Consider the following 12,840-nt stretch of genomic DNA (forward strand, 5'->3'; position numbering starts at 1 on the left):
AATAAACTGAGAGTTAAGATTGTGTAAACTGGACATAAACTTCCCACTTAATTTAAAAATCCTGTCATCCATTTAATTATTGTATAAACATTTATTGAGCACCTACTATGCTTCTGAGTCTATGACAGGCACGAACGATCCATGGTAAGCACAACCAGATGTGCCGTCTGGAAGCTCTTCTGTCTAGAATGCCTCTTTTAAGTATTGTCTGATCCTCTCAAGGAGTTGATGGGAGAGAACGAACAAATACCAAATAGTTATGTGATAAGTGCTATAGATAGAACAGAATGTGGTAAGTACTATAAAATATGCAAAAAAAATAATAAGACCTTATTATTATAGGGAAGAGAAATTTCTTCCAGTTAAGATCAGGTAAAGTTTTATGATGGTGGTGATGCTTGAGCTGGATATAATTTCGATAATTTAGAAAGGGAATGGGAAGAGGAAGACATCACAGTGGAGGGACCAGTGTGGGTAAAGGCAGAGGTTGAAAATCACAGGAATACTCAGGGAAAGGTAAGGATTTCTAGGTATCTACATCACTGGTTATGTATAGTTAAGGTGAAGAAAAAACCAACAATTCTTAGATTCAGAGGAATCAGATTTCCTTGGAAGAATAAATAGATGTCTATGATATGTAAATATGTATGAGCTAACCTCACGCAAAGTCATGGGGTGGAATGAACAGCCTTCAGCGAAAATGTCCCTCACCCCACTGAAGGAAGTGAAGTAAACAAACAGGAAATGCAGCTGCTGAATGAATATTCACTTCATTGCATTTCTGAGTGCATCATTCTAACATTGGATAATCAGGACTCCCATGCTCCCCAATAGTCGGTAAGAGGCAGTGGTCATAGGAGCAACCCTTTGGGGACACAACACAGAAGAAACTCTTCAATCCAACAGTCCATGTCTTTTAAAGTACTGGCTTCCATCTCCTTCCCCCAACATGTCAGGGGCCTATAGACACAGTGCTGTTGAGGAGCACCCTCTTTCACTATGTTCTCTCTCTTCTTTAGAACGAACAAACTGGCAAAATTCTCTTCCACAGATTCAAGGGACTCTGGTTGCTACTTATCTTGTCCAGTAAGGTCTCTTCTCTTGTTACTTCTAGCCTATCAAATCTTGCCCTAAATCTTGGCAAACATTGATAATGGCCTCCCAAAGGCCATAAGACCCAGTAGGGAGACCTATGTGTAGCTCCAAATGGAACAACCATGCTCAAACCCAAGAGAGATTTGACTAGATAAAGATGCTACTTCCTTTTGCTATACACAGGTTGAGGGCAGGGACAAAGGGACTCACCACATTGCCTTGTACTGTCTTTTTTTCTGGAAGCTCTCTCATCTTCCCACTTGGTTGTGAGACTCTGTGCAGAGGAGACCATGTTGTATCCCTTGCAGAGCCTGGTCTATAGTTGATGCTCCACAAATAGTTGTAAACATTGCACTTAATGTTTTCATTATATTCTCCAATAAAATGCCCATATTTTGAATTTTGAATGACATACCTTAAACTTCTGAGATTCAGCTATAGTAATTGTTTTCCTGTGGAGGAAATATGGATTTTTCTGATGAAAATAAGTCTGTGTAAGATGTTTTACTCCAGGTATAGAGATACCTGACTATACACTGCTTACACATGTTAAAGTTGGGGGGAAAAAAAACTAGCACAAATAATACAATTGTGCAACAGTGATAGTTTAAGAATGAATATATATATATATATATATATATATATATATACACCTTTCAAACTAGAGAAAGATTGGATCACTTATTTAACTTTTACTCAACACTCGTTCCCACACTCATTGAAAATTATGGTAGGTTTGAAAATAATATTTGTAAAAATTTGACCCATGGCTTTTTCTTTGGGTCAGGCCTACATTGGTTCTGATACCAGACTATTAAGAGTCACAGGATTTCAGTGCTTTTTACATAAACACTGTCAGGATTTCACAATCTTCCACTCTTTAGGTACTGCAATTAATAATATTAGGCAAAAAAAAAGTGTTTTGTAGCATAATTTGGGGAGATACTGGTACAGCTTCAGAGATATCCTTATCTGTGCCTGGCTTACATCCAGTTCCATTTCTTATCTTGCTTAGTGCTCAGTGAGTTGTTACCAAGTGTGAGCTTACTGTCCTACAACAAAATCCAACAAGGGAAACTAGCAGATGAAGTAATGCTTCTAGAACTGGAACCAGCGTATTATTTCCCTTCCCTTTCAGTTTTCTCTCTTTACTTCCCCTGGAACTGCTCTTTGGGAAGATTATGACAATCACATTGTTAAAAGTCCAGGGGAGTCAATATTCCTAGATTTTCATTTATTCCTTTTAATCAAACATCAGAAATCTCTGGCTTCTCCAAAATAGAAGGCTTGCAATCTATATCCTCACAAGAGAATGTTTCCAAACCATTCTCTTGCAGAGAGTGTCAAAGGTGAGGAAGATTGGAACCTGCCCCACTAGCAATCAGCTGGCAGGCTTAGAGAGAGTCCTCGATATGGTAAAATTCAACACTTAAAAAACAGAAGTGGAAACACGGTTCTATTAAGGCATTGTCACCCTTGCTCTTGAACACACAGTTTGTTGTCAGAGACAGAAGTGTTCCACCTTTGCACCTTGGTTAGTGCTACTAATCCAGGTTCCTTGATCACCCAAGAAAGTTCTTCCCAAGCTGGAAGCTGGAACCATCAGTAGATACTCAAGTGTCTCCAAACAATTAGAACTCTAAGGGGCCCTCCTAGTCTTGTGTCAACAGGATAGAAGCAGCCGGCCACTGCCTTTGGAACATCATGGGGAGTTAGAGGGATGAATCTATAGCAGCAATAGCAGCAATGAAGAGAGGTCAGTTTTACATACTAGAAACAGAAATGACCCCGAAAGTTTCAAAATATAACTAGAAAACTTGACTGCATCTGCTTTGACTTTTGTAGAGTGGGATGTTTCAGAAAATACATTCTCTGAAATGTTTAGATCAAATGAAGCTGAAAGGCTGCATTGGAGAGCTGACACCCAGGATCTCCTATAATATTAACCCACACGCTTTCTATGCACATCCTTTTTTCCACAGCCCATGTTCTCTTATCTTTCTATAATGTATACTTGGGTGATGGTCTTAGTGATGGGGAAACATTCTGGGCCAAGGCAAGATGCTTTTCTTAGTGGAAAGCAGTTGTATTGCTTGGGAAAAAAGGTTCATGCAGGTGATCTCACATCTGAAGATTTCCCCCCAATAACCAGATGACCAGATACCTACAACCATAAGAGAGGGCACATCACCAACCCAGTGTTTGAGCATTTTATTGAGCCTCACAAAGATTTAGCATTGCTGTGAGAGGAATTTTACTGGAAACTCAACCCTGCTCTTCTTGATACTACGTAAAGGATCCATCTTCCTAACTTATTGAATTTCATTATTTGCATAACTTTTTACTGACCTAGTGTTTTAATAAACCTGCTCTTTGGTCAGTATATCAGGAGTCAGTCAAACATATTGTCTGATTGAATTCACCAAAGGCTTAGAGTAATAGTCTTGTACCAACATGCCGACATGGTGGTTTATCTGGTTATGTTGTATTGTTGCCTCTTGATAACAGTGTCTCCATCAGAGTAGACATTCTTGATCTGTGTGCCAATGAGGGGCAGAAATTGACTGAGGATGGCATTAACAGCCAATGAAAAGACAGGTTAGGAATCACACCATGTTTTCTAAATATTTAAATTTTGGTGAAGATATTAAATAGATTTTATGATTTATAGTAAAATGTTTTTTTCTGGCTTCCTTCATCTAGTCATTTTGGCAAATTCAAACACTTTTCACTTAATATTTGAATGTATAAATGTATAAATCTAATTTCTTCATTTTCTTTCATCTGAGTACACTTCCTCTTCAGTTCACCTGGTGAAATATATTTCAGTACTACTTTTTAAGCAAGCAATTTTATTAGTAATATGTGTGCAGCCATCTTTAGGATTAAAAACAAATTAATGTTGATTTGTCATCCTCTCTTTAAAACTGCCTTTTTCATATTGAAAGTGGTAACCCAATGGAAGACCCGGAAGTGACTGGGATTGTTAGATGTTTATATAATTAACAGTTCTAATTAACGGGGACGCATGTATTTTACAGGTTTCAATGAGTGATAAATCAGCACGATGTAAATATTAGCATGTTATACTGATTTTGAGTATTCCTTGCCAAAAATCCACTCATATTTTGAAATTACTATGTCTAGATGACTTATGTCTGAAGGTGGAAATTATCATAAGGGAGCTTTTGTGACAATGTATTATAAGCCATGTAAGTTGGTTTTTAAAAGTTGTCCACTAATGTCTATTTGGCTTGCAAATCTGTAGGAATTCTACCAGTATTTTTCAGTGCTTGTTCTTTGCACCTCTGATCCTTCTCATTCCCCTTCATTGTGTCTTACTGATCCACCAGATATAGACAGCTGCCTCAGGAAAAAGATCTCAATAAAAATCAAAGACCAAGAGGTGAGTCTATTGGAGCCATCATGAATTCCACTCCTTTGTTGTTGTCAATCTTCTTTTTTTAAAGGCACACCTTTAACTTTTTGGGGGAGGAGTGGGGTTGGTGAGGGGCGGTTAATACAAACCAGATTCTAAATTCAGGCAGCAAAAGCAGTTATTCCAAAAAAAGTCAATACTCAAATTAATGTATTATTGGTTTTGGTCACGTATGGAATAAATTAGATTTTTTAACCCCCTTAAGTAATTAGTGATTTTATTCAATCTAAAAAAAAAAAATGCTTCTTTTCATTATTACCTGCCTTTTCTCAGTATGCAGCATGGCAGTACAAGTGACAATGAGGTGCTTTGGCACATCACATTTCTTTTCCATTTGGTCAGGGATCCCTTTTCACTTTTTCTCACTTCCTATGGGAGAGGAAGGATTAAAGCATTGGCCCAGGACAACGTTGTCACATCAGGAGTGGCAGAAGTGTTTACTATGATCCTCTCAGCTTTGTGCCTCAGAAGCATCTCCTGAAACCCTGGGTTTGATGTGGAAACCTGACATAAGAAGAGACTTGGGAAGTCCTCTATCTGGCTCTTCTCTCACCTCTCCTGTTAAAGATTAAACAAAACTGATGGGATGACTTGAGATGCTTCATTGCCACCAAACTATACCCATGAGTTTGTTTTTCCTTTACGTGATCTTGTGAGGCCAGTGGTGGGGTGGGGGGCATCTATCTTGATTCATGACGATCATTCTATACTAGGAGCTGGAAACAGTGGTACCATGGTTTGGTGTGAGTGTTTGACAAAGAAAATTAGGCTCTGAAAGACATTTCTCATCAGAAACTGTCAATATATTAAAATGCATTTAAAAGTTACTTCTGGGAAACATATTAAATAGGCCAATCATTTAATCATTTGCTAAATGTCAAACCCTATAAAATCATGGTATAATGTCACCCTGACATAAAGCAACATCAAAATTAGTGCATCATCTATAAAGTGAAGTATCATTTGCCTTCAAGTGACAAATTCTATTGCCAAAAAATACCACTGTACTTCTAATAAGTGACACTCATTTTAATAGACCCTACAAAAATACAGTATTTTCAATGTCCCCATAAAACAGTTAACTTACAAATATTACTCTCAGAGCTTTGGTGACATCAATATGTGATACTATTGTGAAAATCCTTATAGAATACTTGAAACGCTAGCATATAAACTAAATTCATTATATATATAATATATATATAATGTGGAACTATGAGGGGGAACATGCATACAACCAACTCTGGGAAATTATTCTGGAATTTCAAATGAACATTTTAATCAAATTAATGACTAATATATAAAAGAAATATTTTTAAAGGATTATAAAATGAATTTTGATCATTTATAGAGGAAAACAATTCTAATGTAAAAAATAACTAATTCTATATTAACTATGCTTGTCTTTCTCTCCAGTAAGACAGACTCAGGATTTTATATACTTTGAAACTTTTTTGGAAAAAAAAGTATTTTCTCTATTTTTGCCCACAAAAACAGGCACTGAAATTAATATTACAGGTAGACCACAGCTCTGAGAAATTATATTTGCAGTTTCATATTTAAATACTAAAGTTTTTTAATCATCCACCATAACTTTCTAACAACAGTCTTTCTTAATGATAAATTTTATCAATCTCCAAAACTCATTTTAAATGATTTAAAAGTAGCAAATTAGATAAAGCAACACACAAATAAATTCCACATTTACAAGTAAAGAAATCACAGGGGCTACATTTTATAATCAACATAAATTTGAAAGAAATAAAGCAATATCTTTCCTGCCACCCATCATTCACTGCTTAAATTTGTGGTGAAAAAGATTTATCTATAATGACCTTTAGTCTGTATCTTAACTCTGTGTGTATTGTAATTAGCTAAAGGCATTGAACAAATTAGTTTGTCCTATTTTTATTCAGGTCCCAGAGATAAATGGCTAATTTATGAAATATTTCACTCTGTGTTATGAGAATTTAGCAAATGAATATGGAACCAAATATAAACACTTTATACCATATGTACAGTTACTTTCATAAGGCATTATCATGTAATTTTTATTGAAAAAGATTCAATATAGTAAAGTCTTATTTTAAGATATAGTTTCTTTCTCAATCCGAGATGTTTAGTTTATGAAAATATTATTTTTCTCTATATTCTTTTTGTATATATGCCAACATATACCTGTGCTAGAAATATTTTATGGGAATTACAATTCTTTATATTTGTATTTTCTATATAAAGGCATATACAACTTTGAGGCAGTGTTTCTGATGGAGAGCAGAATTCGTAAAGAGCTTGTATGTGCTTCCGTGCTCTGAAATTATATGAAATCCACTTCGAGAAGAAACTTATTTGATTAAAAAAACAAACCAAAAACAAAAACAAAACTGCACCAATGCACAGCCAGAGGCTGACAATTAAAACTAATACATAACCACATGAACATCATATTTATATAGTTAACATTTTTAAGGATGATCAGTGCTAACATATAGTATTATACATTTGGCACTAATGTTTGCCATTGGTCCAGCAATTGGCAAAATTTGTTTCTATGTATAAATTTATTTTTTGAACATTAGGTCTGGCTAGACGTATCTTCACTATTTATAAAAAATATTTAGACAGTAAGCTCACGTTGAATAACTAGGTCTACTGTGTTCTGGAAACTCTTCAGTAGTAATACAGCTTTTTCATGTTCCATATGTACAAAACTATGTCCATTTGCCTGTAAACACACAAATAAAACAGGGCAATCAATGCAAGATACTTGTATGTCTCTTCACCATTGTTTCTCATCATAAGAGTCAAGGGAGTATTCCCACAAGTTATCAGTTTTTAAAATTCACAGAATTGTAACTATGGAAACAATGAATTAATTTCATCCAGTATGACTCATTTTATTAATTCAACAAATATATTTATGAAGCATCCGGTATGTCCTATCTGGGACTGTCCTGGCCACTCTGCTAATCATGGAGATACACTGGTGAATAAGAGCCAAATGTGTTTGAAATATGGTACTTGTTCTGTGGTTGTTCTTTTGATTTGCTTGTTTTTTGCAGGAACTTAGTTGAGATGTTTTGGAAGTGCCCACAGGACCATTGCCTTCTTGCCATTTAATTTCTGATAGAATAAATCCATCGGCAAGGTCGAATATTTCACTCATGACACACATGATTGTGCACTCATAGTATTATTAAATCTTATTTTGCCTTACTGAAAAGTTCTTAGTTTATGCATTTTTATACGAAAGAGATCATTTTTATTTCTCCCATTGCTAAATGCAAGTATATTCATTATTTATACCAGTGGTTCTCAAGGATGCCATCTAATATACCTAAGAGATCGATCCCTCAGAGGTAAAGCACATTGACATTAGTAACAGTGAAGATGCTTGCCATCTTCTAGTTAAGAATCATCAATCTATGCATTCAAAATCCATTTTTTTAAAATTTTTTTTTTCAACGTTTATTTATTTTTGGGACAGAGAGAGACAGAGCATGAACGGGGGAGGGGCAGAGAGAGAGGGAGACACAGAATTGGAAACAGGCTCCAGGCTCTGAGCCATCAGCCCAGAGCCTGATGCGGGGCTCGAACTCACGGACCACTAGATCGTGACCTGGCTGAAGTCGGACGCTTAACCGACTGCGCCACCCAGGCGCCCCTCAAAATCCATTTTTGAAAGTTTATTTATTTATTTTGAAGGAGTGTGCAAGAGTGGGGGAGGGGCAGAGAGAGGGAGAGACAGAATCCCAAGCAGGGGCTCCACACTGTCAGTGTGTAGCCCAATGTGGGGCTCTATCCTCTGAATGCTGAGATCATGACCTAAGTCGAAATCAAGAGTCAGATGCTTAACTTACTGAGCCACTCAGGCTGCCCCCCAAGTCCACTGTAAACATAATTAGCCTAAGGTTTCAATTTTGGGATTCCAACTGACTATTATTTAACATTTCAAAAATTTTCTGTAGTGACTGCTCATGGTTCTTTTTTCTTTTTTTTAATTTTTCTTCTCTACATTAAATTACAGATTCTCTTGATTGGAATGATTTTTATTATTAATATATACAAAAGTGGATCCCATAAACCTTCACTGTCATGACGGAAAAAATAAAACCCAATCTTACTGGAATTTGGTAGGAATAAATCTTGGAAACTTAATAGGCAACAATTATGTAACTGTTTTCCTTATAGGCTGGGACGCCACTGATTTGGAAGAGTCAGCCAAATTGACTACTTGGCAAAGTATGGACAATAGAGCCAGCTAATTGGTTGAGTTTTTCAATTTTCAATTTGCTGAAACTAATTTTGGGAATCCATTGCCTTTTTTGTTTTATTTTTTAAATGCTTTCTTAAAATATGATTAATATTTCACATAACCACTCAAGATATTTCACTGATTTTGACTTTTTAAAATTTATAAGAGTAGGGGGTACCTGGATGGCTCAGTTGGGTAAGCCTCCCACTTTTGATTTCAGCTCAGGTTATGATCTATCTCACAGTTCTTAAATGGAGCCCCATGTTGGCTCTGCGCTGACAGCAGGGAGCCTGCTTGGGATTCTCTTTCTCCTCTCTCTCTCTGCCTCTCCCCTGCTCATCTTCTCTCTCTCCCTCTCAAAATAAATAAATAACAAATAAATAAGATTGAAAACAGCAGCTTTCTAGCATTACTGGATAGTCTTTATATCATAGATGAAAATCGTGGGACACAATATATGTTATCACTAGTTTGTTAAAATTGGTTGGCCAATGATGTGATAAAAAAGAAAGTCCTAAAATATTGCATTTTAAAAAAAATTTTTTTTCAACGTTTTTTTTTTGTTTTGTTTTGTTTTTGTTTTTGTTTTTTTTTTGGGACAGAGAGAGACAGAGCATGAACGGGGGAGGGGCAGAGAGAGAGGGAGACACAGAATCGTAAACAGGCTCCAGGCTCCGAGCCATCAGCCCAGAGCCTGACGCGGGGCTCGAACTCACGGACCGCGAGATCGTGACCTGGCTGAAGTCGGACGCTTAACCGACTGCGCCACCCAGGCGCCCCAAATATTGCATTTTTTAAACCAAAGTACATCTAACAAGTAAGGAAAATACTAGGACACAAAAATGTAAACCCATGAAAACCCATATAACTAGAAGTTTAAATTTATTTTGAATTAAAGAATCTCCCTCTCTCTCCCTCCCTCCTTCCTTCCCTCATTCTCTCTTTCCTTACTCCTTTCATCTCTCTCTCTCTCTCTGTATGTATATATATATATATATATATATATATATATATATCTGTACCTATCATCTATCTATATCTCCTTTAATATGTATAATAACATTTAGTTAATTGAAATGCCTATCAAGGTTGGCCTTGGCTGTTGCAGTGGCAGGAAACAGTAATTGGGTAGAACTTTGGGTTTGTTACACAGCCCAAATTTCTTGCTTTAAGTTATACTTAAAAGCAGACAACTGGGTTCTGTGTGATGTTATTTCTGGTTAGACGGTGATGTGGAATAGAGAGAGCGCAGCATATGGTGGTACATTCTTTTTATTCTCAATCTGTATCTGACATGAGGAAAATAGCAAACTTGGGTGAAAGGTATGTTTATTTTTGAGGAATAATCTAACTACCTTAATGCTTCAGTTTGACCAAAAGGCATGCCTTAATTGTGAAATAAATTTAACTTTATTTACTTATTTACTTACTTATCTTAAGTAAGCTCCATGTCCAATATGGGGTTGGAACTCACAACCCTCAGGTCAAGAATCACATGTTCTACGGAATGAGCCAGCCAAGTGCTTCTAAATTTAACTTTAACCATGGAGTCCTTGAATGTTAAATATTGTTAATAACTTTGTGAGTGCTCAGATTTCCTCTATCAGAAGACTCAGAACCTGGAATTGGAATGAACTCAAACCCACCAAGAATTTTCAGAGCATTGTTTGAAATTTAAATATCTTGGTGTTTCAGGGAAAAGGAATGTTTTGGGATTTGGAGGCCATCAATGGTATATTGTCCACCATTAGACTTCACCATTCCTGGTTTTAGCAACTACTAGTCTCAAAATAATGTCAATTTTGAGCCTCCTGGTGCTTACCACAGGCTGTGTTCTTATACTGACTGTACAGAAAGAGGAGGCAGAGTAAATCCACCCATATACACCCCAGCCCAGTGCTATGCCTCATCTGTGTTGGGAATGGGGGGACATGGAGTTGAGGTTTTGAATCTGACTTGTTGCCTGTTCTCCAGGCAAAGAATAGAAATGGAGAGAGCTGAGGCTGTAGCTTTGAGACATAGCAACTGGGCAGGGAGGGATTGTGGCTGGCTCTTCAAAAAAATAATAATACCAATTTTAAGGGCATAAGTGACACAGAACCCAGATAGCAAATTAATCATAGCTGTTCATTTTTAGTGATACTTTTATCAAAAGTTCTTCAAAAAAGGTTGCTCTGTTTCCACCATTTTTTCAATCAAACATAAATCTTTATGTGTTAACTGTGCCCAAGGCATTGTGCTTGGCACTGGGGATAGGAAGTAAGAAAGCGATGAGACAGGGACGCTCCCATCAAAGAGGTGACTATATGGAAGGGGAAATTAGCCATGGACACAACTAAAAACAATGTAGAAAATGCCTTACCTGTAGTAAGGACTCAGCAGTTGCTGAATTGAATTAATATCAGAAGAGATAAATAAAGTACTAGCGTAGCTCAGTGGAAGGAAAAGAGAGAGGTTAAATTTCCAGAGAAGTTGTTTCTCTGAGGTACATAAGAAGTTTCCCTGGTAGTCACATCTGGCAAGAGTGTGATTAGTGAAGGGCCACAATCAATGTTTTGTCTCAAGGCTGGGGTTCTCTCCAGCCTTAGACACATGAACAATTGGCTCTTTCAAGTAAATTTTTCAACAATCGATGCAGGGAAAAGAGTTTTTATATGATCCAGGTATGTAATCATTTTAATGAGAATTTAAAAATAAAAATACCAGTGAGTTGAGATCTTAGGCTTTAGCATAAGAAGCAACCATAAGGTTAAACTAATGTGGAGGGGCTTGATAGGATGTGGGGTTAGTTCATAGATTCCTTTCTTCAAAATGAAGAGAGATAGTTCAGTATGTGAAACATTTAAACAGAAGTTTTCTGGAGAGACAGAGAGAGGGAATGAGAGAGAGAAAACGTGAGAGTGAGAGCAAGCATGATCTAAGCTAATCCTGTTATTTTATAAATGAAAGAGTTATATCTCAGAGAGACCAGCTAAGTGACTGAGGCCACACAGCCAGGGCTGAATAATCTGATACCATAATATTTCTTCTCATTATTCCTCTCAATACTTCACTGAAATAATAAGACTACAATTGCTTCCATCGATTTGAGCTGGCATTTCACTGATTATGCTAAAATAATGAACATTTTCCCCTTGAAATTATTGCTACATCACCTCCTGACATAATTTTGTTCTTCACTGCAAAACCTAACTTCTCATTCAGATTCCTATCAGGATTAACTTAATTCATTCTAAAAATACTGGTAGAAATAACATTTAATCCTAAATTAGCATCTCCAGAAATGCTGAATCTCTCATTCTTATTATAGTATTAACTCTGGCTTAATTGGGTTCTTGTAGCCATATGTGAGCTTTCGCTCTCAAAAGTGGAAAGACTAAGTCAGGCTATCTGCTAGGACAGTGCCAGGAAACTTGAGGGGAAATGGATTAAAAAAGGAGAAAAATTTTAGGGTAAAATCTATAAATTTGGCATCTCATTGAACATGGGTATAAGAAATAAGAATCAAACTGTGATACAATTAATGAAAAATGGAAATGAAAATGGAGTTTGAGGCCATGGCAATGTGTGCAAGGGAAACATTGATCATACATTTAGAAACAAAAGAGTAGAGTTCAGGAAGGAGGTCGAATGGCAGTATTAGCAACAGAGGTTAGGTTTTACTGCAGTTTGGTATTCACCACATGGAAGGCTGAGAGATTTATCAGAAAATAAGTTTAAAAGGGAACACCGTGAAAGAAGGAAAATCTAACCAGGGGAGTATGAGGGGGCTGCAGCTTGGGACATGGAGAGCAGAGCTGAGAGATAGTGTTTGCTGTTGACCTTGGCATCTAAGAAAACCTGTCTGAGGGGCGCCTGGGTGGCGCAGTCGGTTAAGCGTCCGACTTCAGCCAGGTCACGATCTCGCCGTCCGTGAGTTCGAGCCCCGCGTCAGGCTCTGGGCTGATGGCTCAGAGCCTGGAGCCTGTTTCCGATTCTGTGTCTCCCTCTCTCTCTGCCCCTCCCCCGTTCATGCTCTGTCTCTCTCTGTCCCAAAAATAAATAAACATTG

The 12,840-nt window shown here is 37.0% G+C and overlaps 1 protein-coding gene and 1 non-coding gene across 3 annotated transcripts in view; one reads left to right on the top strand and one right to left on the bottom strand.

The window, feature by feature from the left end:
* Positions 1-7,151: 7,151 nt before the first annotated feature.
* LRRC7 (leucine rich repeat containing 7) overlaps positions 7,152-12,840 on the bottom strand; it is a 446,889-nt gene continuing 441,200 nt past the window's right edge. For both annotated transcript variants that reach the window (XM_047871231.1, XM_047871230.1), the window contains one exon: positions 7,152-7,259. In XM_047871231.1, coding sequence (XP_047727187.1) covers positions 7,152-7,259 — 108 coding nt within the window. The remainder of the gene's footprint in view (positions 7,260-12,840) is intronic.
* On the top strand, positions 10,595-10,724 carry LOC125174286 (small nucleolar RNA SNORA51). Its single transcript, XR_007155398.1, has one exon. It is a non-coding gene; the product is annotated as a small nucleolar RNA SNORA51 (small nucleolar RNA).

The sequence above is a fragment of the Prionailurus viverrinus genome, chromosome C1 (genome assembly GCF_022837055.1).
Source record: "Prionailurus viverrinus isolate Anna chromosome C1, UM_Priviv_1.0, whole genome shotgun sequence".
Taxonomy (NCBI): Eukaryota; Metazoa; Chordata; class Mammalia; order Carnivora; family Felidae; genus Prionailurus; species Prionailurus viverrinus.